The sequence below is a fragment of the Lepidochelys olivacea genome (assembly GCF_965140295.1).
Source record: "Lepidochelys olivacea isolate rLepOli2 genome assembly, chromosome: 9".
NCBI classification, from domain to species: domain Eukaryota; kingdom Metazoa; phylum Chordata; order Testudines; family Cheloniidae; genus Lepidochelys; species Lepidochelys olivacea.
Genome location: NC_140419.1, coordinates 51,764,303 through 51,788,480, shown reverse-complemented (window position 1 = coordinate 51,788,480; position 24,178 = coordinate 51,764,303). Strand labels below are relative to the sequence as shown.

Sequence of the window (24,178 nt, the reverse complement as noted above, 5' to 3'; positions counted from 1 at the left end):
GCCACAACTGGGTTTTATCACCAAACCAAACATTCTCTTCTTATAACACTTTCACTCTTTAACATTTCCACAACCCCCCAACCGTTGAATACTCCGCACACTCTGTTGTGCAAAAGCTACTTTTAACTCCTCTTTCTCTTGCTTAAGTCATTTACTTATCTCTCAAAGTGATACATTCATCAGCCAATTTCTCTCGATGGTACTGAGCTTACTTTTGTGCTTTTTTGCATTCATTCTTCCAGGTGGTGCACTTTGCCTGGAAAGACTTAGCCACAAAGTATAAGCTCGGTAACCCAGCTGTGCTTTCTTTACCTTAAAATTGTTGAAGAAGGCAGCATTAATATTTGTCTCCATGATTGCCCAAGGGTGTTTTGCTTTTAGTATTTCTGCAACATTTCTCCATCATTCTTTACCAAAAAGCTTTCCACACAGGTATCCAAAGTCCCTTCCATTTCCCGTATATGACCGAATTTCTCTTTAGGAGAGAATTCGATATTGGTTCCAGAGGAGAGGTAACTACCCCTTCACTCTGGGGGTTCAGAGCAACTGAAATTAATGTCTGGTATCCCTTCATGGGTTGCCAACATGTTGGAATTATATTTTAAATTATTAATATTAATATGGGGAATCACCAAGCACCAATTTCATCATAAATTTCTTTATTAAATCCAATGGCCACTTTATTCAATTGCTCTAAACATGCCTAAAAAACCTAACTAATAAGCAATTTATTACATCCAAACTTTTATAAGCATTTGATCAAGATACTTACAAATGGTCTACCCGCGGGTTGCTTAGACCCATACTGGTTGGCTGCAACGTGGTCAGGCAGGTAATAGCAAATGAACCCTTTAAGATGTTATTTTTCATATCCTTTAACAAATAAGTGATGTCACTGCCAATTTCTGGCTTCAGCTAAAGAAATAATTTGAGACAATTCATCCTTATTTCCAGTCTTAATCCAAATAAGATTTACAACCTCCTTTCTTCCAAAACCTTTCCTTTCTTATTTTCTCCCCCACTCCTTGCTTGCCAGCAGAACAGTGGGAAGGTTTGGGCTTTTTTCTTTTAAAACCATTTTTCTTTGTCTTGTTACTGCAGCTCTTTATTTTATTAGTTACTTTTGGAACCAAACATCTTTCCCACACTGCGAGTAATACTACTTATTATTCTCACGGCCTTTGTTACTCAATGATTGGGGCCTTCTTTACAACACAAACAGACACAGACATACCTCCTTAGCCAAGCTTCAGCTAACTCTAATTCTTTAATTTTATACTTATCCTATAATGACACTGCCGGTACACAGATGAACAAGAGACAGGTGCAAAGCCTCTTCCCATCCCTCTGAGTTCATGAATCAGGAGGCAGATTTGGAAGAACCATCACTGATGATCTCATGATTTTTTAATCTTGAGGGGAAGCCACACATACGCACGTAATTCTGAATTATGAGAATTATGAATTATAAGAACTATGCCTCCAACGTCTTCCTGGCAACTAAGAGGTGGGCTCCAGCCCTGGCACTGCGGGAGAGGGAGGGAATTGCCATCCTTGCCTGCTATTGGGCATATATTATCCCCGTATATTTTTGTAGCTGTACACAGCTACACAGTTTTGATCTTACTTTCAGTCACATTTTACTGCATTACACCTCCATATCTGTATGTAAGCCTTTGCCAGGTGAGGTTGGCAGCAAAAAGGGCCAGGCACAAGTACCTAGGGAAGTGATACGCAGACCTCAGTGGTTCAGGAGCCAAATTAATGATCAATATTACCAGAACAGCCACTGTAGTTTGAGTTCATGGTTTCATTTACTATAGTACTATTCATATTTAGTTAGTATGAGAGGGGAAATATTTAGTTTATTCTCACAACAAACAAGTTAATAACTTAGCACAAGACAATAACTTAATTGGTTAATAACATAGTAAAAGCATCCTGACTCGTTAATAACTTAAATTAAATCACATGGGGCTTTAATTCCATGTGCTGCAAACAGCCGCAGGAGACACATTAAAGAGCCACTTGGGGCTCATGAGCCGCAGTCTGAGTATCACTGACCTAGGGGTTCCTCTTACAATTCACAAACAGCACCAGCCTGAGCCCCACCCAGAAACCTGCGGGGAAAAAACATCTTGCCACATGGCAGAAGTTTTTCCCCCCTTCCCCTTTATCTGACTTGTGTCCAAGTACTGAATCCCTGCTGGAAGGACCGATATGCCAGTGGACCCCAGCTACAGGCACCTCTTTGCAAAAGGCACAGCGTGCAAGGCCAGAGCTGAGTAACCTCCAGGAAGTAACCTAGCCAGCACCACTAGAGCTGAACTCCTAACTTCGGGGTAAGGTGGCGGAACCTCCGGACTGGCCCCAGACCCTGGACCCATCATGAGAGAGGGGGCAGGGACAGCATCATGATGAGAGATGATGCCACAGTGCTTCTCCACTGCATTCTCAGAGGGCAGCAGCAGCTGAGCGTGTAAAGATCGATCAGCGTGTGAAGCTATGTCTGAATCTGAACTCCCTGCATCAGGGCAGCGATCTCTTTTATAAAGGTCACAAGCAGTATTTTAAATCTTAATTCTCCCAGTGTGGTAAAAAGGGAGCTGGGAGTGAGTGGAGAAAACAAAAAATCTGCTCTGGAAAGAAGAGACAACAACTACCCAGCTTGCAAAAAGCAAAGCAGGGTGGCTTATTGCCATTGCAACTGTTACAGTTCATGGCAATTGCACCCGTGTTCCCCCTCTGGGGTCCAGCCAAGGCACCCACCCTCAGGCTCCTGGCTCCCCAGCCCTCACCTCTCTTGGGCAGAAACACATGTCTCCCTCCCTCCTGACTGGGGTATTTCCAGGCTGCACAGCTCTCTGCCTACACTGTGAATTCCCCAGGAAAGTCAGACTGCCTCAGCAGGCCGGGTTTGCTTTTCTTCTCAGAGGTGGCAAACAGTGCCATTGCCAGGGCCATAACCAGGGTGCGGGGAGAGGGGCAGGTGGGCAGCGGCCCAGGGCAAAAAAAACACAGGGGCAGAAAAATGGAGAGGAAAAATGATGGAAAAAACAGCAGGGGGTGCAGATATGCTTGCTCGCCCAGGGCACTAAAATGCCTCATTACGACTCTGGACACTGCCACCATTGAACTACCACCCAGCTCTTTCTAAGCAAGCACATTGATTCCTACAGTTCAAGTATTACAGAGAAAAAATAAAAGAAACTACATGCATGTTAATCAGTTTGCCAGCGGTCACTTCCCCTCCCCATCTCCACCAGGCCTCTGGTCAGTGTCAGACCTTCTAAGCCTTCCCTAAGGATGCGGGGGGCCCCTTGGACAGTCTGTTCATTCGATGGATCAGAAAGCAGGCCCTGAGTCAGTTTTAACTCAGGTTTCAGAGTAACAGCCGTGTTAGTCTGTATTCACAAAAAGAAAAGGAGTACTTGTGGCACCTTAGAGACTAACCAACTTATTTGAGCATAAGCTTTCGTGAGCTACAGCTCACTTCATCGGATGCATACTGTGGAAAATACAGAAGATCTTTTTATACACACAAACCATGAAAAAATGGGTGTTTATCACTACAAAAGGTTTTCTCTCCCGCCACCCCACTCTCCTGCTGGTAATAGCTTATCTAAAGTGATCACTCTCCTTACAATGTGTATGATAATCAAGGTGGGCCATTTCCAGCACAAATCCAGGGTTTAACAAGAATGTCTGAGGAACGGGGGGGTTGAGGGGGTGGGGTAGGAAAAAACAACGGGAAATAGATTACCTTGCATAATGACTTAGCCACTCCCAGTCTCTATTCAAGCCTAAGTTAATTGTATCCAATTTGCAAATGAATTCCAATTCAGCAGTCTCTCGCTGGAGTCTGGTTTTGAAGTTTTTCTGTTGTAATATCGCAACTTTCATGTCTGTAATCGTGTGACCAGAGAGATTGAAGTGTTCTCCGACTGGTTTATGAATGTTATAATTCTTGACATCTGATTTGTGTCCATTTATTCTTTTATGTAGAGACTGTCCAGTTTGACCAATGTACATGGCAGAGGGGCATTGCTGGCACATGATGGCATATATCACATTGGTAAATGTGCAGGTGAATGAGCCCCTGATAGTGTGGCTGATGTTATTAGGCCCTGTGATGGTGTTCCCTGAATCGATATGTGGGCACAGTTGGCAACGGGCTTTGTTGCAAGGATGGGTTCCTGGGTTAGTGGTTCTGTTGTGTGGTATGTGGTTGCTGGTGAGTATTCGCTTCAGGTTGCGGGGCTGTCTGTACGCAAGAACTGGCCTGTCTCCCAAGATTTGTGAGAGTGTTGGGTCATCCTTCAGGATAGGTTGTAGATCCTTAATAATGCGTTGGAGGGGTTTTAGTTGGGGGCTGAAGGTGACGGCTAGTGGCGTTCTGTTATTTTCTTTGTTAGGCCTGTCCAGTAGTAGGTGACTTCTGGGAACTCTTCTGGCTCTATCAATCTGTTTCTTCACTTCTGCAGGTGGGTATTGTTGTTGTAAGAATGCTTGATAGAGATCTTGTAGGTGTTTGTCTCTGTCTGAGGGGTTTGAGCAAATGTGGTTGTATCGCAGAGCTTGGCTGTAGACAATGGATCGTGTGGTGTGGTCAGGGTGAAAGCTGGAGGCATGTAGGTAGGAATAGCGGTCAGGAGGCTTCCAGTATAGGGTGGTGTTTATGAGACCATCGTTTATTAGCACTGCAGTGTCCAGGAAGTGGATCTCTTGTGTGGACTGGACCAGGACGCAGTCTCTCTGGAGGTGTTACAACTGAGTGACTTTATATTAGTGTCTGGGGGGCTGTGCTCCCCTCCCCCATGGAGTGCATACAATCCCAGCCCACAATGAAAACAGAAACTCAATTCAATAAGGTTTGCTCAGGATATTGCCGGAAATTACCCTGTCACAGCCCTTTTACAACTCTGCATTATGTATTATTGGCCTGCGATGGCTCTGGGAACCCAGGCAAATGCACGCTATGATCCACCAACTTCTCACCTGGTTGTTTCCCTCTTGACCATAGAGTCACTGCATCTAGTCCATTTAATTATGGCATTTCACAGACCCCAAATTCCTTAGCCAGCCCATTTGTACCACTGGCCCTGTTTGCAGCAGTGCTGGTACCCTACAGACGAGTACAGGGTGGCCAGACCCTTCACTGGGCCCAGTCAGCACAGCTCCATGGTGGAGCCATTCAAACAGTGTGATGCTAACGTGCACCAGGGAAGTTCTGGGGCGCGCCAGCAGGGGCCAAGTGGGCCCGTTGGTGTGAGACACGCTAGTGCAGACGAAATGTACACCCCTCTGGTGCGGAGTAAAGCACCATATAGACAGGCCCCATGTCTCCCAAGCCCCAGGCCAGGGCCCTAACCACTGGACCCTCCTTCCACCCCAGGGACCAAGTCTCGTCCTCCCCTGAGGGGCGAACAAACAGCAGTCCATTGATCTAGCTGTGCCAGGTCTCAAACCGGGGTCTGAGAGTGGCTGAGGCAGGGCTATAGGCGTCAACAGGGATTCCTGGCAGCCTGCAGGGAGCCCCCAGGCTTTGCGGGTACGATGTCCCACTCTTGCAGAGGCACAATGTGTGTCACAGAAACAGGCTAAGGGGAGGGCCGCGTATCTGTTTGCCTTCCTAGGAATGTCTGACTCTGGGAATGGCTGCCCAGCCCGTGGCAGCGAGCCTCCCAGCCTGGGGCGACCAACTCGGGTTAGCGGGGCTTGTGCTAGTGCTCCCAAAACAGCTGTGTACACGGCGTTGCAGCTTGGGCTGGAGCTGAGGCTGTAAGGCCTAGGGAGGGGTCTGCTGCCCAGGGCTGTGTGCACATACCCACAGGGGCCAGCATGGGAGGATGTTTGTAGGACTGTTCATGACTGAAATATAAAAATCAAACATTAAAATTCTCTGAATCATTAACAGGCAGCAGAGGGAGAATGTGATTTGCAGAGTACGACAGACCATGGTTTTTCGAGCTCTCAGATCACCTCTGCTCCAGTTTGAATCAAGGCTGTGAGCTTAAAATACAGCCTATCAAGAGGCCAAAGGACACTGTTCAGCAGAAGATTGCATTTAAAAGAGATGTAGAAATAGAATGACTTGGATAAACTCCCATCCCCGGGCAGCCCCAAACTCCTCAACTGTCCTGTAGGCACATGCTGTAACTGCTGATTTTCCATATACCTGGCACAGATACTTTATACACAGGCCCCCAAATCCCAAAGGTCTGGGGCTATTTAGAACTCCATAAGATGATGTGTGCAAACACCTTTTAGATAACATCTTCTCCCTGACAAGCTTAGTTGCGATTTCAATCTTTTGCTGCACGGGTTTCCTTAGGGGGTTCGAGCACCATTGACAAGAGCTGGGTGACTTTTTTTTTTTTTGGCTGAAAAGTGCAGATTTGGGTGAACTGAAACATTTGGCAAATTTGTGCAGAATTCACCAAATTGTTTTGCTTGGGGAAACCAAACTCCAAAAAGATCAAAATGTTTTGTTCTCAACGTTTTCTAAACAAAGCATTGTGTTGTGAAACAACTTTTCATTTCAACTTTTACTACAATGTTATTGTTAAAGAAGGTTTAAAAAACACCTTGACAAAATGTTTTCTTTCAGGTTGGACACAGCACTTTGAAATGCAATTGTTTTCAACTTTTTTGGTTCACCAAAAGTTTTTTGAAAAAATTGTTTCATACCAACTCCAAGCTATCTTTTTTCCAATGCTTTGGTTTGTCCAGCAAACCTTAAGCCTAAATGTGCTTGCTTAGAAAGCTGCATGGTAACTTATCTGTGGGCTATCACATGGTTTATAGCCTCTGAGAAGAAGGCAAAGCAGCACCATCCCTCTCTCACAGGGAAATGTGCAGCCTGGGTCTTTCAGCAGTCGGTAAGGTGGGGGTGAGTTGTGCCTCTGTCTTAGGGAGCAGCCTGCTTTGTCTCTCTCTGTTTTTGGTTCTTGTATGGTAAGGTTCTGTATTTTAAGAAATAAAGGAGAGTGACATTGCAACCTTCCAGGAAGAATATTTTATCTAACTCCACAGTGTGTGTTCCATGAATGTAACAGGAACAGAACCCAGCACCCTGTGCACTAGGAGCCTGATTCTGCACCATCAAGGCTGATGGGAGAAGGAGCAGGCCCCAAAGAAGAAACATCATTAGCTGTAAGTCTGCAACAAACACTCAACGGCTTTCTTGACGGTGGCCATGTAAGAATCTAGATACACTATTCTCCTCAGAGTAAACTAGCCACCAGTGAAAGACATGACACCAAGCCAGTGTATTACATTTGCCTCTAGTAAGATGAAGCTGGCTCTTGAGCATGTGGGGGCCACAGGAGTTCCAGTTCTGTCTGCACCAACCCAACTGATCCTGAGGGGAAGGAGCCAGAGGAGATCTGCACCTAGTTTGCAGTGGGACTCAGGTAGTTGCTGAGGGAGAATTCACGAAAATGACCCTCTTTGGTTTGGTGCAGAGGTAGATGAAATCCCACACTGATGGCTGACACTTCTGTTCAGTGTGATACCAACCACAGAGGACACTTTTCACCCATGTTGGAGGTTTGCATTATGTGCAGGGATGGGGAGTGACACTGCACCTGTGTGGGCAGGGCTAGAAGATGGGGGCTGAGCATGGCACAGACTAGGTGGGCAAGGCATGAGGCCAGCCGCTGCAGTGGGGGATGGCTCCATAGGGATGGACGAGTAAAAATTTCTCAGGGCACCCGTGGTTTATGACATACTTTGGTACATTTTGGTAAATGGGTGGTGAAACGACAATTGTGGCTATTTTGAAGGTCTGTGTGGGTGCATCTGCACTCCGAAATAGTACTATATTTGAAGCTACAGTACTGAACCCAAGAGCAGCATGCAGCCATGGGATGCTGATTTTGTTTCACAAGGAACTACCTTGGCCCTGAATTGCTCTGAACCGATCCAAGGAACATTCTGGGGATTTTGCTTTTCTCTGCAGAGTTCCGGGTACCACATTGTCATGTATTGAACATCCGCTACTTGTTGCCAAATCCAAATTGTAGCCATGTGGGTTCGCTGAGTTTAGACTTTTGTCTGATTCATTTGCTTACCCTCGCTTTGGCAGCCAATGCAACCAAATTGTTCTTGAAGCAGATCTGTAGGGAAAATACCCTCAGCATCTTATGGAACAAAATCAAACTAGATCCCAAACTGCTGAGATATAAAACACGTGAAACAGAAACCCAAGCAAAGGTGATTTAATGGGTTTGCGGTTTCTAAGATTCTTCAGAATAAAGAGAAGTCTCTTCAGGACCAGCTCTCAGCTGCTGAGGAGAAGGCTCAGTAACTCTGCTGGGTGCAAACCAAAGCTTTTTATGGCCAATGTCTTAGTGATGAGCATTACCTGGGGAAAAGTAGTATTGTATGCAAAGTTGAGAGGAAGCCAGTGTAAGGAATTTAAATAATAAGTACTCAATACTGCAAAGGCTCAAGAAAGTGACTGGTTAAGAGCCTGGTCTGAGTCAAGCGTAACCTGGTAGTTCTTGCACAAGTGCCTACCAGACCTCTTTCAGTTCACCACAGTCGTAATCTGACTTATGCTTCCTGTACGGATACTGAGCCTCTCTCAAACAGACTTCTTAACTGCAGGGTGGTTTTGTGACCTGCGGGAGCTAGGATAAGACTGTCAAACTCCTATTCAGTTGTATCCTATCCAGGATTGTTGCCTGGACTCTCACACTGGCAGGTGAGACTTACAACCCCACTGCACTATTAAAGAGACCATATCACTTGGAGTACCAGAGACTTTTAGATATCAGCACAGGTAGCCCTGCAGTCCATTATGACAAACGGCTGGGGTTGTCAAAGGAACATGAGGCTCATTTCCATCAGCCACATTTCTCAACTCAGCCAATTCCTTGATAACCTTAGGAGAACCTCCTCAGCTTGTACTTGGGTTCTCCTGAGCTCTTCCTCTCTTCTCCCCAGGCTACCCACCTTGGTAACTTTTGCAGGCTTCAAACTGTACCATGGTAGCATGTATTTGCCTCTCTTCCCCTTACATCACTTTTTATCTTTTTAGATTGTTGACACTTGTAATCACACGGGGCCTAAACTTCATTAACCCCATCCTCCAGGCTTTCTGGCTTTTTTTTTGGTGATTGGATGGGCGGGGTAGCAGAAGACCGGCTTGTTACCTCTGTTTATGACACCTACAGAGAAATGTCGTGCAGCATGGACAAATCCCTCCACCAGTCATGGCTAACCTATTTGTACTGGTGTCTTGGAACCTGTAAGGCCTAAATTGTTCTGGAAGGCACCTCCTGGGTCATTGAGTTCAACCTCCCATTGCAGGTAACCCCAAATTTGCTCTGTCTCTTTGATTGTCCTGTATGACATTATACCCTGTAAAATTTTTAAACATTTAATTTAGAAAATCCCCAACTAAAGATAGGTTGGTCATGGGCTGTGAAGGTGCTGTCTGAGCATTTGCTGAGAAATTCAGAGTCTACGAAAGCTTTACAGATCTTGCAAGTGCCTGGACAGGCAATCTTACAGATGTAAAGATGGTAGCCGAGATGCTCTGTGTGAGGTTATTGCTCAGCAAGACGTGGGGAAAAAACCTGCCTAATGAGAATAGTCAGTGCAAGGAAGGGCACCAAAACCTTATAACAGGCCAGGAATCTAGACATGTATGTGAATCGCAGAAGTAAACTTGCAGACAGTTGCTGGCTGTCATGGAGGTAAAACAGCAGCAGGAGGTTTCATTTAACCCTAGGGGTTAAAGCAGAGGGACTGAGATGGAGGAGACTTGACATTCTTTTAAGCAAAGTAGGGAAATGTGGTCTAGATTAATGTACTATCAGGTGGATGCACAGCTGTTGAAAGACTGTATTCAAAGAGGAGGTACCAATGGTTTGCAGTCAAACTGGCAGGGCGTATCTAGTGGGGTCCCACAGAGGTCAGTCCTGGGTCCAGTGCTATTCAATACACAGGGGCAGAAAAATGGAGAGGAAAAATGATGGAAAAAACAGCAGGGGGTGCAGATATGCTTGCTCGCCCAGGGCACTAAAATGCCTCATTACGACTCTGGACACTGCCACCATTGAACTACCACCCAGCTCTTTCTAAGCAAGCACATTGATTCCTACAGTTCAAGTATTACAGAGAAAAAATAAAAGAAACTACATGCATGTTAATCAGTTTGCCAGCGGTCACCCCCCCCCCCCATCTCTTCCAGGCCTGTAGTTTGCGACTCTCAGTTGTAGAGTGGATGATGCATAAACTTTGCACCCAAATAGGTCCATTCTTTTGCTGTCCTTGTCAGAAGGAGTGGACTGGAAATGCTGCTGTTTGTTCTTTGGTTGTCTGCTTCTACTACTAGTGAATTTGGTGCTGCATGCATGAAAAGGAATTCTGAGCCCCTGGAGGGGACATAGTATTTCCGATCTGCCCTTTTGCAGGTAGAGGGTATGGTGGCTGCGGTTTGCTAAATATTCTTGGCAGGGTCCATAATGGCTAGGGTGATCTTGGAGGAGGTCGAAGGTTGTAATATGTCAGTCAGCTCATGCTTAGTCTCCGACACGTCCTCTACAGTCATCTTGAGCTCATTAGCCACTCTTTTGAAGAGGTCCTGAAAATGAGTAAAATAATCCGCTGTTATTGGGGGTGGGGGCATAGCCTCTTCTTGTGAGATGGATGAATTATTATTATTTGGAGAGGGTTCAGGTGCCTCCTTGTCTGTGTGCACCATTGCAGGTTGCTCCTGTCCATCCGTCGCATTGATGTATGGATCCCTAGGAATCTGGGTATCTATACAGGAGAAGATCTAGTGTTGCTTCTGTGTGGGTTGTACCAGCTACTGTGGTGCCTGCTACAGGACCCCCACAGGTTCCAATAATGCCATTGTCCAGGGAAGGGCATGGGTGGTCCCATCCACGGATGTCCATACAAGGGTGGTAAGTCCCTAGAATATGAGGACTGTGGTCTCCTTGGTCCCATGCTAGCAGGAGTGTGAAGGATGGAGGACTGCTATGGTGAAAAAACTCCCTCCACTTCATCGTCCTCATCACTAGAAAAGTGAGAGGGAATAGGGAATAGCTGTTGGTGTTGTGACAATGGTTCTGGTGAGAGATCGGTACCAAGTAATAGGGAATCTGGAGTTGGCAAGACTAGCAAATCGCTGGAATTAATAAATTGTGGTGCCACGGTAGAAGGAGCTGGACTATATAGTGTGTAGTGTATCTCTTAAAACCTTGTGAGCCAGGCATAGTATAAACTGTCTAGCTGACAGGAAAAAAACTGGGAAGGAAAAAAAATTAAGAGAAGAAAGGGGAAAGGAAGCTTATCTGACTAAAAAAATTAGATAAACTGTATAAACAACTAACTATCTAAAGCAAGAAATAATTGAACAAGATTGCTGAGCTCTGTCTCAGACCAGGGACAGTAGAGAAGGAACTGAGAAGCCAGGTCCACGTGCGCATTATTGAGGCACATTTGGGGCATGAGGCAGGCACCGCTTGTGCGTGGCCCGTGTAAGTACTGCTGTAAAAATCTCCAAGTGAAGGTGCAGGGGCACACCAACACCTGGAGTGGAGCACCCACAGGGACATCTCTCGAAGAAGAACCCATGGCGGTGTTTCCAGGAGGAAAGATGTCAATGATAGATAAAATAACTGTAAAGAAAGAAGCGCAATAAATGCCTTCAGGAAAGTAAGCATGTCTCTCAGAGCAAACTACAAAGAGAACAGAATATCTATCGATGAAAATGACAGAGCTAAGGAACCTCCCAAATGAGAACCTGGGCACGGGCATCATTTTGAAGTATACACAGTAACGCACTCAGGGTGCAATGTTCAAACGAACTCAGCATTGGCTATACTCTGGAGTCGGGGCAAAACTTCCATTAACTTCATTGAGAGAAAGGTTAGATAAAGGCTGGGAGCTTCTGAAAAATCCCACCCTCCACAGGAGAAAAACAGTGAGATCTCTGTGCTTGTGCTAGGATCCCAAGGAACCAGATGCCAGCATTATAAAAGAATGTCATCATATGCCAACCAAACATGAACACCTAGAAGATATGGCAGGTGCCACATTTTTCACCATTCCCGATGCAATCCTAGGATGCACAAGGCAAGGTATTTGCAACAGAGACAGGGAAGTGTTAGTACCATTATACAAGGAGATCTCATCTGGAATATTGTGTTCAATTCTGGTCTCCAATGTTTAAAAAAGATGAATTCAAATTGGAACTGGTGCAGAGAAGGGCTACTAAGATGATCAGAGGAATGGAAAACCTATCTTGTTTAGCCTAACCAAATGAAGGCAGAGGGGTGATATGATTTCTCTCTATAAATCCATCAGAGGGATAAATAGCAGGGAGGGAAAGGAGTTATTTAAGTTAAACACCAATGTGGACACAAAAACAAATGGCTATAAACTGGCCATAACGAGTTTAGCCTCAAAATTAGGCAAAGGTATCTAACAATTAGAGGGGTGAAGTTCTGGAACAGCCTTCTCAGGGAAGCAGTGGGGGCAAAGAACCTAGATGGCTTCAAGACTGAGCTTGATAAGTTTATGGAGGGGATGGTATGACAGGACTGCCTATGATGGCATGTGGCCCATTGGTAACTGCCAGTAGCAAAAATCCCCAACAACTGGAGACAGGACACTATATGAGGAGGGCTCTGCGTTCCTACAGAGAATTCATTCACAGGTGTCTGCCTGCTGGGTCTTGCCCACATGTTCTGGGTCTAATTGATCACCATATTTTAGGTTGGAAAGGAATTTACAGATTGGTAGAAACCCAGAGGAAGGGGTTCCACCTTCCTCTGCAGCATGGGGCACGAGTCACTTTAAGGTTTAAACTAGTGTAAATGGTGAATTCTCTGTAACTTGAAGCCTTTAACCATGATTTGAGGACTTCAGAAACTCAGTCAGAGGTTAGGGGGCTATTACAGGAGTGGGTGGGTGAGATTTTATGGCCTGCACTGTGCAGGAGGTCTGACTAGATGATCACAATGGTCCCTTCTGACCTTAAAGGCTATGAGTCTATGTGTTATTTTTGGCTTTTTTTGTAAATTTCCTCTGCTAAGCAGAGCACAAGAACATGCACTTCTAATTTATGAATTTGCTCCACACAGTGTATTCCCTGCAACCCTGCAGGAACTCCTGGGTGATATTAGAAGTGTCTGATAATCCAGAGAGGATCAGCTTGATTTCCTTCTTTGACAGGGTAACTGATCTGGTGGATAGGGGGAATGCAGTGGACATAATATACCTGGAGTTCAGCAAGACTTCTGACACAGTCCCTCATGACATGCTGATAAGTGAGCTGGAGAAATGGGGGTTCAACAGAACTACCCTTAAGTGGATACATAAATGGTTAAACAACCACAAATAAAACTATTAATGGAATATAAGTTTGGAGGGAGGTCTCAAGTGAGGTCCCACAGGGATCTGTTCTGGGTCCAGTGTTGTTTAACATCTTTATGAATGACCTGGATGTAGGCATAGGGAGCACACTGATCAAGTCTGCAGATGACACAAACCTGGGGAGGTTGCCAATACTTTGGAGGATAGAGTCACTGTGGGAGTGACAGAGGTTTTGAAAGACTGTACCCTGGAAGGGGGAATGCTGAGGGAGTTAGCCAGAGGGCTGAGTCATGAAGATGACACTGCAGTTCCTGGAGTGAGAGAGGGGCTGCAGACCAGAGAGAGAGAGACAGAGAGAGAGATGGTGTGACAGCATGCAGGATCCTACAGGCGGGAAATAGGAGAAGGTGGAAGGGCCAGAAACGGTCTGGCACTAGGAGATCAGAGGCCCAACCCTGAAGGTGTTAAGGTTGTGGGAGCAAGAGGCAGCTGAAGAGGGAGTGTCCCGAAGTAGATGAAAGGAAAGAGTCATATCAGGAGGCAAGGGCCCAGGAAGCCCCACTCAAGAAGCGATTGGGTCAGAGGAGAACCTGTTTTTGGTGTGGGGAGAAGGGCCATATAATGAGACATTGCACCTACAGAGAAAAGAAAGGAGTACTTGTGGCACCTTAGAGACTAACAAATTTATTTGAGCATAAGTTTTCCCACAAAAGCTTATGCTCAAATAAATTTGTTAGTCTCTAAGGTGCCACAAGTCCTCCTGTTCTTTTTGTAGATAAAGACTAACATGGCTGCTAAACTCTGAAACCAGAGAAAAAAAAGACAGTCAATAAAAGAAAGGAGAAACAGAGGCCCATAATGAACCTATAGATGTTGTGGGAAAAGTGGAGAGGCAGCTGAGACTGTGGGGGAGGAGGAAAATCCCCAGGGAGAAAGCTGAAGCATGTAGGAATTAGTACCAAGATGAACCACAAGACTGTGGGGACTCAGACTCTGGGAGAGAGGGTTCTGGGGGACTCACTGGAGAAGATGAAGCAGCTGCAGGGGAGGTTGGTAGCTACAGAGCAGGTCTTTCAGGTGGCTGTGCATGACCCAGAAACCTAGTGGAAGAAATTAAGAGATGACATGCGGGTGGTCTTCTCATGAAGGATGATATAAAGCAGGAGAGGGATGGTCTGTGTGCTTAGCTTTGTAGGAAGCTGGGGAGATGATGCCTGCCCCCTTCCCTAGCATGGGTAGCAATCCTGAGTGGGAGAGTATGTGATGGGGTTTCCACCCCACACAGACTGGAGGTGGGTAGGCCTATTAACTCCACAGCCTGCACCTGGAGGAAGAGCCATGGAGCGGGGAACTGATTGCAAGCAGGTTCACCTGGGCAGGAACAGGCGGGGCCTATAAAGCCAAGAAGCTGGTAACAGAGGGGCTGCTGCTAGGAAAGGGCAGTCACGCCTTGGGAAGAGGGAGGAGTGTCTAGAGCTGATCTACCCAGAGAAAGGAGGGGAACTAGGAGTTGTAGAAAGCAGTCAAGGGAAGGAGCAGTGAAGGCTGTGATAGGAAAGCTCAGAGCTGCTGGGTTGAGGGTCCCTGGACTAGAACCCACCCGGGTTCCCCCACCTGTGACTGGGGAAGTGGCACCAGCAGGGCAGTGAATAGGAAGACTGCCTGAGTCACTGGAAGTGACAGAGATTTGAAGGAGTGTACCCTGGAAGTGAGGGAATCCTGAGTGACCTGGCTGGAGGGCTAAGTCACAAAGAGGACGCTGTGGTTCCTGGAGTGAGAGAGGGGGTGCAGACCAGAGAGAGAAAGATGGTGTGACAGCGTGAAAACTGTGGAAGGAGGTGTTGAGCTCAAGCACTAATCCCCAGAGTGGTCAGCAGGAGGTGTGCCAGACAAGAGGTGAGTGGAGCACCCTGTGACACCCACCTTGGTCAGTGCCAGATGCTTCAGAAGGAATGAACAGAACAAGGTAATTTTGAGTGATCCCATCCCAGCTGTCATCCCATCCCAGCTTTTGGCAGTCTGCGTGTCCCTAAATCTCTGAGCATGGGTTTGCATTCTTAATCATCTTGGCTAATACCCAGTGATGGACCTTATCCTCCCCGAACTTATCTAATTCTTTTTTGAAACCAGTTATATTTTTGGCCTATGCAACATCCTCTGGCAACGAGTTCCACAGGTTGACAGGGTGTTGTGAGAAAAAGTACTCCCTTTTGTTTGTTTTAAATCTGTTGTCTACTGTATTAATTTCATTAGGTGATCCCTGATTCTTATATTATGTGGAAGATTAAATAACATTTCTCTATTCACTTTCTCCACACGTTCATGATTATATACTACTTTATTTTATCTCCCATTTGTTGTCTCATTTCTAAGCTGAGCAGTCCCGGTCTTTGTAATTTCTCCTCATATTGCAGCTGTTCCATATCCCTAATCATTTTTGTTGCCCTTCTCTGTAGTTTTTCCAATTCTAAAATATCTCTCTTTGAGATGGGGCAAACAGAACTGCCTGCAGTATTCAAGATGTGGGCGTATCATGGATTTATATAGTGGCATTATGATATTTGATGTCTATCTATCCTTTTCCTAATGCTTCCTAGCATTCTGGTCACTTTTTTGACTGCTGCTTCACATTGAGCAGATGTTTTCAGAGAACTATTGACAATGATTCCAAGATCTTTTTTGAGTGGTAACAGCTAACTTAGACCTCAACATATTGTATGTATAATTGGGATTATGTTTGCCAATGTTCATTACTTTGCATTTGTTGGAGACCCCAGGGCATGGCCACTAGTTAAGTCGAGGGGATGGAAGGCCATAAGGGTCGAGGAGGTCTCCCTGCTGAAGGCCTAAGGGCTTCTTCTTAACCCCCCTTAATAGAATTCAGGCCTGGCTGGTTTGAGTAAGCTCTTTTGCTCTTAAAACAATGTTGCAGCCGCAGATAATGCCTTATAGTGTAAGGTTTGCTGACGCCAAGTTAAAGATAATAGGAGATAGTTACAAGGCCAGACAGAATGTGCTGATTGTTTAAGTTGCTAGGAATGCTTGTTAGAGGTTGCAGGAAATAAACATTGTTGTAACCCATATAAGGAAGGCAGAGTATTAAGTTTTAATGGGCTGATGTGTAGTGCAGTAGCATTAAGGAATATAAAAGTGTGTGTAATGACCTGCTCTGGTGTGCAGGATTTGAGATTCTATTCTCCCTGTACCTTGTTTGCAGCTGCAAATAAACTTTTCTGCTTCTCCACCCCGTTGTGATTGAGTGAAGAACACCGGGTAACGAACCCCTGCTGTTGTTTTGCCTCTTGGGACTGGGAGCCGGCAACAGCTTTTGGCGTCCAACGTGGGGCGACGAGGCTGCTCTTTAGCCTTGCCTGGATCTCTTCTGGAGGTCGAGGATTGCAGCGACAACCAACGCACAGCACGCACCAGTGAGTTCATCGGGGGCCTTGGAGGAGATGCAGTTTGATCGACCCCGGAGGGCACGATGGTGCAACGCACTCACATAGTGGAGAAGCAGCTGCGGGCGACAGTGGGGAACCGCTCCCTTGGATAAGGTAGGAACCTTTTGAAATCCGGATTGTATGCTCTGTTGGAACCTGGGGACGCCCAGAGTTACCCTGTAGGTATGGGACAGGAACAGAGCACGGGAGGTAGGGCACAGTGCACACCCCTAAGAGTGTATTTTAGTAAACTGGAAGGTATTTGGATCAGATCCAATGACTAAGAGTAAATTGAAGCGATTTTGTACAGTTGACTGGCCTCAGTACCAATTAGAGGACCAGGAACAGTGGCCTCCCAGAGGATCACTAAATCATAATACAATCCTCCAGTTACTCCTGTTCTGTCAGCGAACGGGGAAGTGGAATGAGCATTCATATGCTTACTTGTTTATGACCTTGTGGTCTTGTACTGATATTTTACAACACTGTAATTTAACCCCGATTGGCCCGGTAGCAATTAATGTCAGTCCCCGGACCCCCACCCCAAATGTAATGGCAGATCCGGTGTCCCCTTCGACCCCTACAGCCACACAGAGCGAGGCTCAGAGTAAGATTCCTAGTGAAGCTCATAGTGAGGTTCGAGCTCCATTTGCTGGACTATACCCGTTACTTACCAAGACTAAAATTGCTCGAAATGCAGCAGAAGGTAGACCAGCCCTTACCATGCAGGTCAATACTCATGCACCTTTTAATCCTATGGACCTGGCCGCTTTCAAAGCACAGGCTGGAGAATTTTCTATCAACCCAAGCAAGTTTGTATCAGTTTTTGAGGGATGTCTTAGCAGCTACAAGCCAGACTGGGATGATTGTAATGTCCTTCTGCGAACATTATTGACTGAGGTTGAACGAGAACAGGTCAAAGCTAAAGCAAGGGAGGAAGCAAAGAGGCGATATGACCAGGACCATAACAATATCCCAACCCCAGATGATCAGGTTCCTATAAAGGATCCTAGGTGGGACCCAAATGACAATCAGGCTATGACCCACCTCACCTCCTATAAGGAGTTGCTACTGTGTGGACTCAGTCATGCAGCTGTCAGACAGAATAATTGGACTAAACCATATGAGGTAGTGCAGGATTTGAGATTCTATTCTCCCTGTACCTTGTTTGCAGCTGCAAATAAACTTTTCTGCTTCTCCACCCCATTGTGATTATTGAGTGAAGCACACTGGGTAACGAACCCCTGCTGTTTTGCCTCTTGGCACTGGGTGCTGGCAACACATTTATCAACACTGAATTTCATCTGCCGTTTTCTTGCCCAGTCACCCAATTTTGTGAGATCCCTGTGAACATTTCACAGTCAGCTTTGGACTAACTATCTTGATTTTGTATCATTTGCAAACTTTGCCACCTCATTGTTTACCCCCTTTTCCAGATCACTTATGAATATGTTGAATAGCACCAGTCTCAGTACTGATCCTTCAGGGGGTCCCTGATATTTACTTCCCTCCACTGTGAAAACTGGTCACTTATTCCTACCCTTTGTTTCCTATCTTTTAACAAAGTACTGATCCATGAGAAGACCTTCCCTCTTATCCCACAATTGCTCACTTTATTTAAGAACTTTTGGTGAGGGACCTTGTCACAGACTTTCTGAAAGCCCAGGTATGCAATATCAACTGGATCACCCTTGTCCACATGCTTGTTGACCCCCTCAAAGAATTCTAATAGATCAGTGAGGCATGAGTTCCCTTTACAAAGAGCCATGTTGACTCTTCCCCAACATATCATGTTCATCTGTGTCTGATTGGTGTGCAGTACATGGTACTTTGTCTATATTCTGATCTGGTTAATTAGTTAATAAAACAAATTACCAGACAAAGAAATGTGGGTGTATCTCCTAACTTTACTAGAAGTACAATTTATTCAGTTTACTCGCAGGCTTGGTGAGTATTATAGATGGTTACTACAGATTTCCCCTTCAGACACCTCAAATCCGCAACTGTCAAACAATCACCCCCATGCCATATACTGGAATGGGAGCCCAGGTATGTATCTTTCTTGCAGCCTTATCCTAAACATAAAACAAGTGGCCCCCTTAGGTACTGAGGCTGCTGTTCAAAACCTCAGGCTGGCTAATGAGTATTGGCAGATCTGACTATAATGGATATGCACTGGTAACATGCAATCAAGCAGCACACCCAGAGTGAACGCACCTGAAACAGTCCAGTCCAGATATAGGGCCAAATTCTGCCTCTTATGCAGCAACTTCTGATCTACTGGGTTGTGCAGGAATGCCTAATTTGGCCTATGCATTTATTTTTCACTTCATGCAGCCAAAAGAAAACAGAAGACTAATGGATAATAACTTGGCTTCCACAGGGACTGCACAGCCAAGTAGACTGGGCTTCTTCTAATATTACCAATGCCCTGCAGTGAGAATATACATACAAAAATACACTACCCACTTCTTTTGGGATTTCATATAATCTGAAAGGTGTGAGTGACTGATTCTTCTGCTCCTTATATGGAACTCCTAAGACAAGAGAGAAGGTTGTTCATCGGTGCCTTTAACTGGGTCGTCTTCAAACACCCACCACCTTAGCTCAGGAGGGTCCCTTGCTTGCTTGTGTGCAGCACGCCATTCAACTAGAGTCCAGGCAGTTTCTCCTTCCTGTTATGACCTAGGGCCCTTTTCGTGCACTGAATTCCATTAAGATCAGTAGAGAACATCTTTGGTTTGAGGACTGCAAATTTCAGGGCTCCAACCCATAGACCAGTGGTTCCCAAACTTGTTCCACTGCTTGTGCGGAGAAAGCCCCTGGCGGGCCAGGTCGGTTTGTTTACCTGCTGCTTCTGCAGGTTCAGCTGATCGCGGCTCCCAGTGGCCGCGGTTCGCTGCTCCAGGCCAATGGGAGCTGCTGGAAGCAGCGCGGACAGAGGGATGTACTCGCCACCACTGCTTCCAGCAGCTCCCAATGGCCTGGAGCAGTGAACCGCGGCCACTGGGAGCTGCGATAGGCCGAACTTGTGGACCCAGCAGGTAAACAAACTGGCCCAGCCCTCCAGGGGCTTTCCCCACACAAGCAGCGGAACAAGTTTGGGAACCACTGCCATAGACGGTTAACAAGTCATTTTCATAAACTGCAGCGTGAGTCCAAGGCTTATGCCAACTCAGGTATGTGATTTAGTTTAACTCTTGAGTCCCCAGTTTTGTAATATGCTCTCAATCTCATAAGAAATAATCCAAGGTAGTAGTAATTTTTGAAATCCTATCCTGTCACGTTTTTTCTCCCAGTGATGAACAATGAACCACAGACATTGACTTTCTTTCTTTTTTATTAAGATTCAGATGTCCAAGGAAAAGCAAGAATGTTGAAGGAGATCCAAATAGTACTCTGGTTCCTTTTTGTCTTTGTCTTTGCCCTGTTCTATAAACTCTCCCTGAGGTCTGGCTGCATCTTCTCATGCATGCCTATTGCTGAGCAATTCCTGATGCAAGAGGATGTTGTGAGCCAGAGCAGAAGCATCATCTTTGTGGAGACCACAGATCGCCTTGAGCCTCCTCCACTGGTTTCATGTTCTGTGGAGTCTGCTGCCAGGATCTACCGTGACAGACCTGTTGTTTTCTTCATGAAAGGGCTGAACAATAGCACATGGCTGGATTCAAATTCCACTTACACAGCCTTCTCACTTTTATCTGCTATGAAGAATGTCTTCATTTTTCCTTTCCAGATGGAAACTTTGTTCCAGGAGACACCTCTGCTGCCATGGTATCACAAGGTGAGAGGAAATGTTTTTGAACAAGATTTAACGTAGAGGTGGTGGAAAATGAAAACATTTTTGCACTTTTTTGAAGCTGTTGTCATTTTGTTGCACCCAATATCAACCCCTTGTTCATGACAGTTTGCCATGCGTTAGTCAAAATATTTATTGAAATTGTTATGGACATTTACCATTTCCTGATGACAGGAGGTGTGGTAAATGGAACATTTCAATAATGATTTTGATAAAATATGGTTAATCACCATTTTTTTTTCAAAAAAGGCAATGTATTGATAAAAAAGGTTGTATTTGAAAAATTTCAGTCAGCGTGAATTTAAAGTGAGCTTTTAAGGTTTGTGAAAATGATTTCAGTGCTTGTTAAAGGTGTCAGACACCGCAATGAAAATGTCTGGGGACAAGCTCTAGAAGTGAGAGGGTCATTCAGAGAAATTTTGGGGGGGAAAAAAGGCAGTGATGCTCTTCCAAGTTCCAACCAGGCCTCTCAGAACTGTTGTTCAGGGAGTTCACACACCTTTGAGTTCTTGTTCTGAGTCCTTTGAGTCCTGTCTGAAAACTCAGGTAGACTTCACTGCATTATTCTGCACTTGTTTCATATTTCCATGGGTCGATTGACAACCATTATAGCTAAGGACGTCATTATTTCCATTATTTTTAAATGGAAGTGGAGAGTCTGGAGAATAAACAGGGACCTGGCTGCTATACTGGTACACCAGCCCTCCGTGCACCGGCATAACCCCAGGCCTGAATTTCTCACTTTTTATCCTCTTTAAAGATTGCCAGGAGGGGCCTATTCCAAAGCTCACTGAAATCAATGAGAATCTTTCAATTGAATCCCACGGGCTTGGTATCAGACAGTGTGTGTAAATTGAGATGGGGGAGGTTGTTTTTGTGGAAATTACAGTTCATAATTCATATTCTCATTATTTCATAAATGTTGCTGTCAAGGTTCCTCCCCCACTCTGAACTCTAGGGTACAGATGTGGGGACCTGCATGAAAAACCTCCTAAGCTTATCTTTACCAGCTTAGGTCAAAACTTCCCCAAGGTAACAAATATTACCCCCGTTATCCTTGGAATGGCCGCTACCACCACCAAACTAATACTGGTTACTGGGGAAGAGCTGTTTGGACGCGTCCTTCCCCCCAAAATACTTCACAAAACCTTGTACCCCACTTCCTGGACAAGGTTTGGTAAAAAGCCTCACCAATTTGCATAGGTGACCACAAACCCAAACCCTTGGATCTGAGAACAATGAAAAAGCATTCAGTGTTTTACAAGAAGACTTTTAATAAAAAATAGAAGTAAATAGAAATAAAGAAATCCCCCCTGTAAAATCAGGATGGTATATATCTTACAGGGTAATTAGATTCAAAAACATAGAGAACCCCTCTAGGCAAAACCTTAAGTTACAAAAAAGATACACAGACAGAAATAGTTATTCTATTCAGCACAATTCTTTTCTCAGCCATTTAAAGAAATCATAATCTAACACATACCTAGCTAGATTACTTACTAAAAGTTCTAAGACTCCATTCCTGTTCTGTCCCCGGCCAAGACGACTACCGACAGACCCAGACCCTTTGTTTCTCTCCCTCCTCCCAGCTTTTGAAAGTATCTTGTCTCCTCATTGGTCATTTTGGTCAGGTGCCAGCGAGGTTACCTTTAGCTTCTTAACCCTTTACAGGTGAGAGGAGCTTTCCCCTGGCCAGGAGGGATTTCAAAGGGGTTTACCCTTCCCTTTATATTTATGACAGTTGCATATTTCCTTGGAGTTTACTGCACCTTGGAAACACCTGTAGAATCACATTGAACAAAACCTACATCTGCTCTTGCCTTTTTCTAGAAAAGTTTCATAACTGAAAAAGAGAAACAGCCATTAATTTTAAAGGGATTAAAGTAAGGATAGATACTGTTAAGAGTTTTATAGAATATATAGCTAATGGGATCAGGTGTTTTGAAGTGGAGTCAATTGGATCTCTATGATCCCTTTCCAACTCTGCAGGTAAATGCAATCCAGGAAAAACACTGGGTTCATGTCAGCTCTGATGCCAGCAGACTTGCACTCATTTGGAAATACGGTGGGACCTACATGGACACAGATGTCATCTCCATCAGGCCTATTCCAGTGACAAACTTCCTGGCAGCCCAGGCTTCCCAGGTCTCCAGCAGTGGGATTTTTGGCTTTCCTCACCATCACTGGTTCATTTGGGATTGCATGAAAGATTTTGTTCGAAACTACAATGGACGCATTTGGGGAAACCAAGGACCCCTCTTAATGACGAGAAGGCTGCAAGCCTTGTGCAACCTGACCAATTTCCATAATGTGGAGGATCAGAGCTGTCAGAACATTTCCTTCTTACATCCTCAGCGTTTCTACCCCATCCCTTACCCAGCATGGAGGCAGTACTACAAGGTTTGGAAGAGAAGCCCTGACTTCAACAACTCCTATGCTTTGCACCTGTGGAACTTCATGAACAAGGAACACAAGACTGTGGTTGCAGGAAGTAACACGTTAGTGGAAAATCTGTACAAAACATACTGCCCCACCACTTATAAGGCCCTTATTCAAGGCACAGAAGGCAGTGGTCATATGCAACGAAATAAGACTGAATGACTAGATCTAGCCAAACGAGGTGTCCTTTCCAGCCCTGATAGTCCTGTGACTAAAATAAACTGCACAATGTGTACCTCCTCTTCGTCAGTGACTCAGCCATTTTCTGTCTGCAGACCACTTCGTAGGAAAGTCTCTCAGAAACCACCTCTTCTCCCAAGTTTCCCTAGGACCTAATGAAATGCAGCTAGCCAGAGATGTCAAGAGTAACAAGAAGGGTTTCTTCAGGTATGTTGGCAACAAGAAGAAAGCCAAGGAATGTGTGGGCCCCTTACTGAATGAGGGAGGCAACCTAGTGACAGAGGATGTGGAAAAAGCTAATGTACTCAATGCTTTTTTTGCCTCTGTCTTCACTAACAAGGTCAGCTCCCAGACTGCTGCGCTGGGCATCACAAAATGGGGAAGAGATGGCCAGCCCTCTGTGGAGATAGAGGTGGTTAGGGACTATTTAGAAAAGTTGGACGTGCACAAGTCCTTTGGGCCGGACAAGTTGCATCCGAGAGTGCTGAAGGAATTGGCGGCTGTGATTGCAGAGCCATTGGCCATTATCTTTGAAAACTCGTGGCGAACCGGGGAAGTCCCGGATGACTGGAAAAAGGCTAATGTAGTGCCAATCTTTAAAAAAAGGGAAGAAGGAGGATCCTGGGAACTACAGGCCAGTCAGCCTCACTTCAGTCCCTGGAAAAATCATGGAGCAGGTCCTCAAAGAATCAATCCTGAATCACTTGCATGAGAGGAAAGTGATCAGGAACAGCCAGCATGGATTCACCAAGGGAAGGTCATGCCTGACTAATCTAATTGCCTTTTATGATGAGATTACTGGTTCTGTGGATGAAGGGAAAGCAGTAGATGTATTGTTTCTTGACTTTAGCAAAGCTTTTGACACGGTCTCCCACAGTATTCTTGTCAGCAAGTTAAGGAAGTATGGGCTGGATGAATGCACTACAAGGTGGGTAGAAAGCTGGCTAAATTGTCGGGCTCAACGGGTAGTGATCAATGGCTC

At 45.4% G+C, this 24,178-nt stretch overlaps 1 protein-coding gene across 1 annotated transcript; it reads left to right on the top strand.

Moving 5' to 3' along the window:
* Nucleotides 1-20,151: 20,151 nt before the first annotated feature.
* LOC311525840 (alpha-1,4-N-acetylglucosaminyltransferase-like) lies at nucleotides 20,152-23,178 on the top strand (the record flags this gene model as incomplete). The annotated part of the gene is made up of 2 exons (XM_084638240.1): nucleotides 20,152-20,562; nucleotides 22,567-23,178. The coding sequence occupies 2 exons, from the start codon at nucleotides 20,152-20,154 to the stop codon at nucleotides 23,176-23,178; spliced, it is 1,023 nt and encodes a 340-aa protein (XP_084494366.1).
* Nucleotides 23,179-24,178: the final 1,000 nt, after the last annotated feature.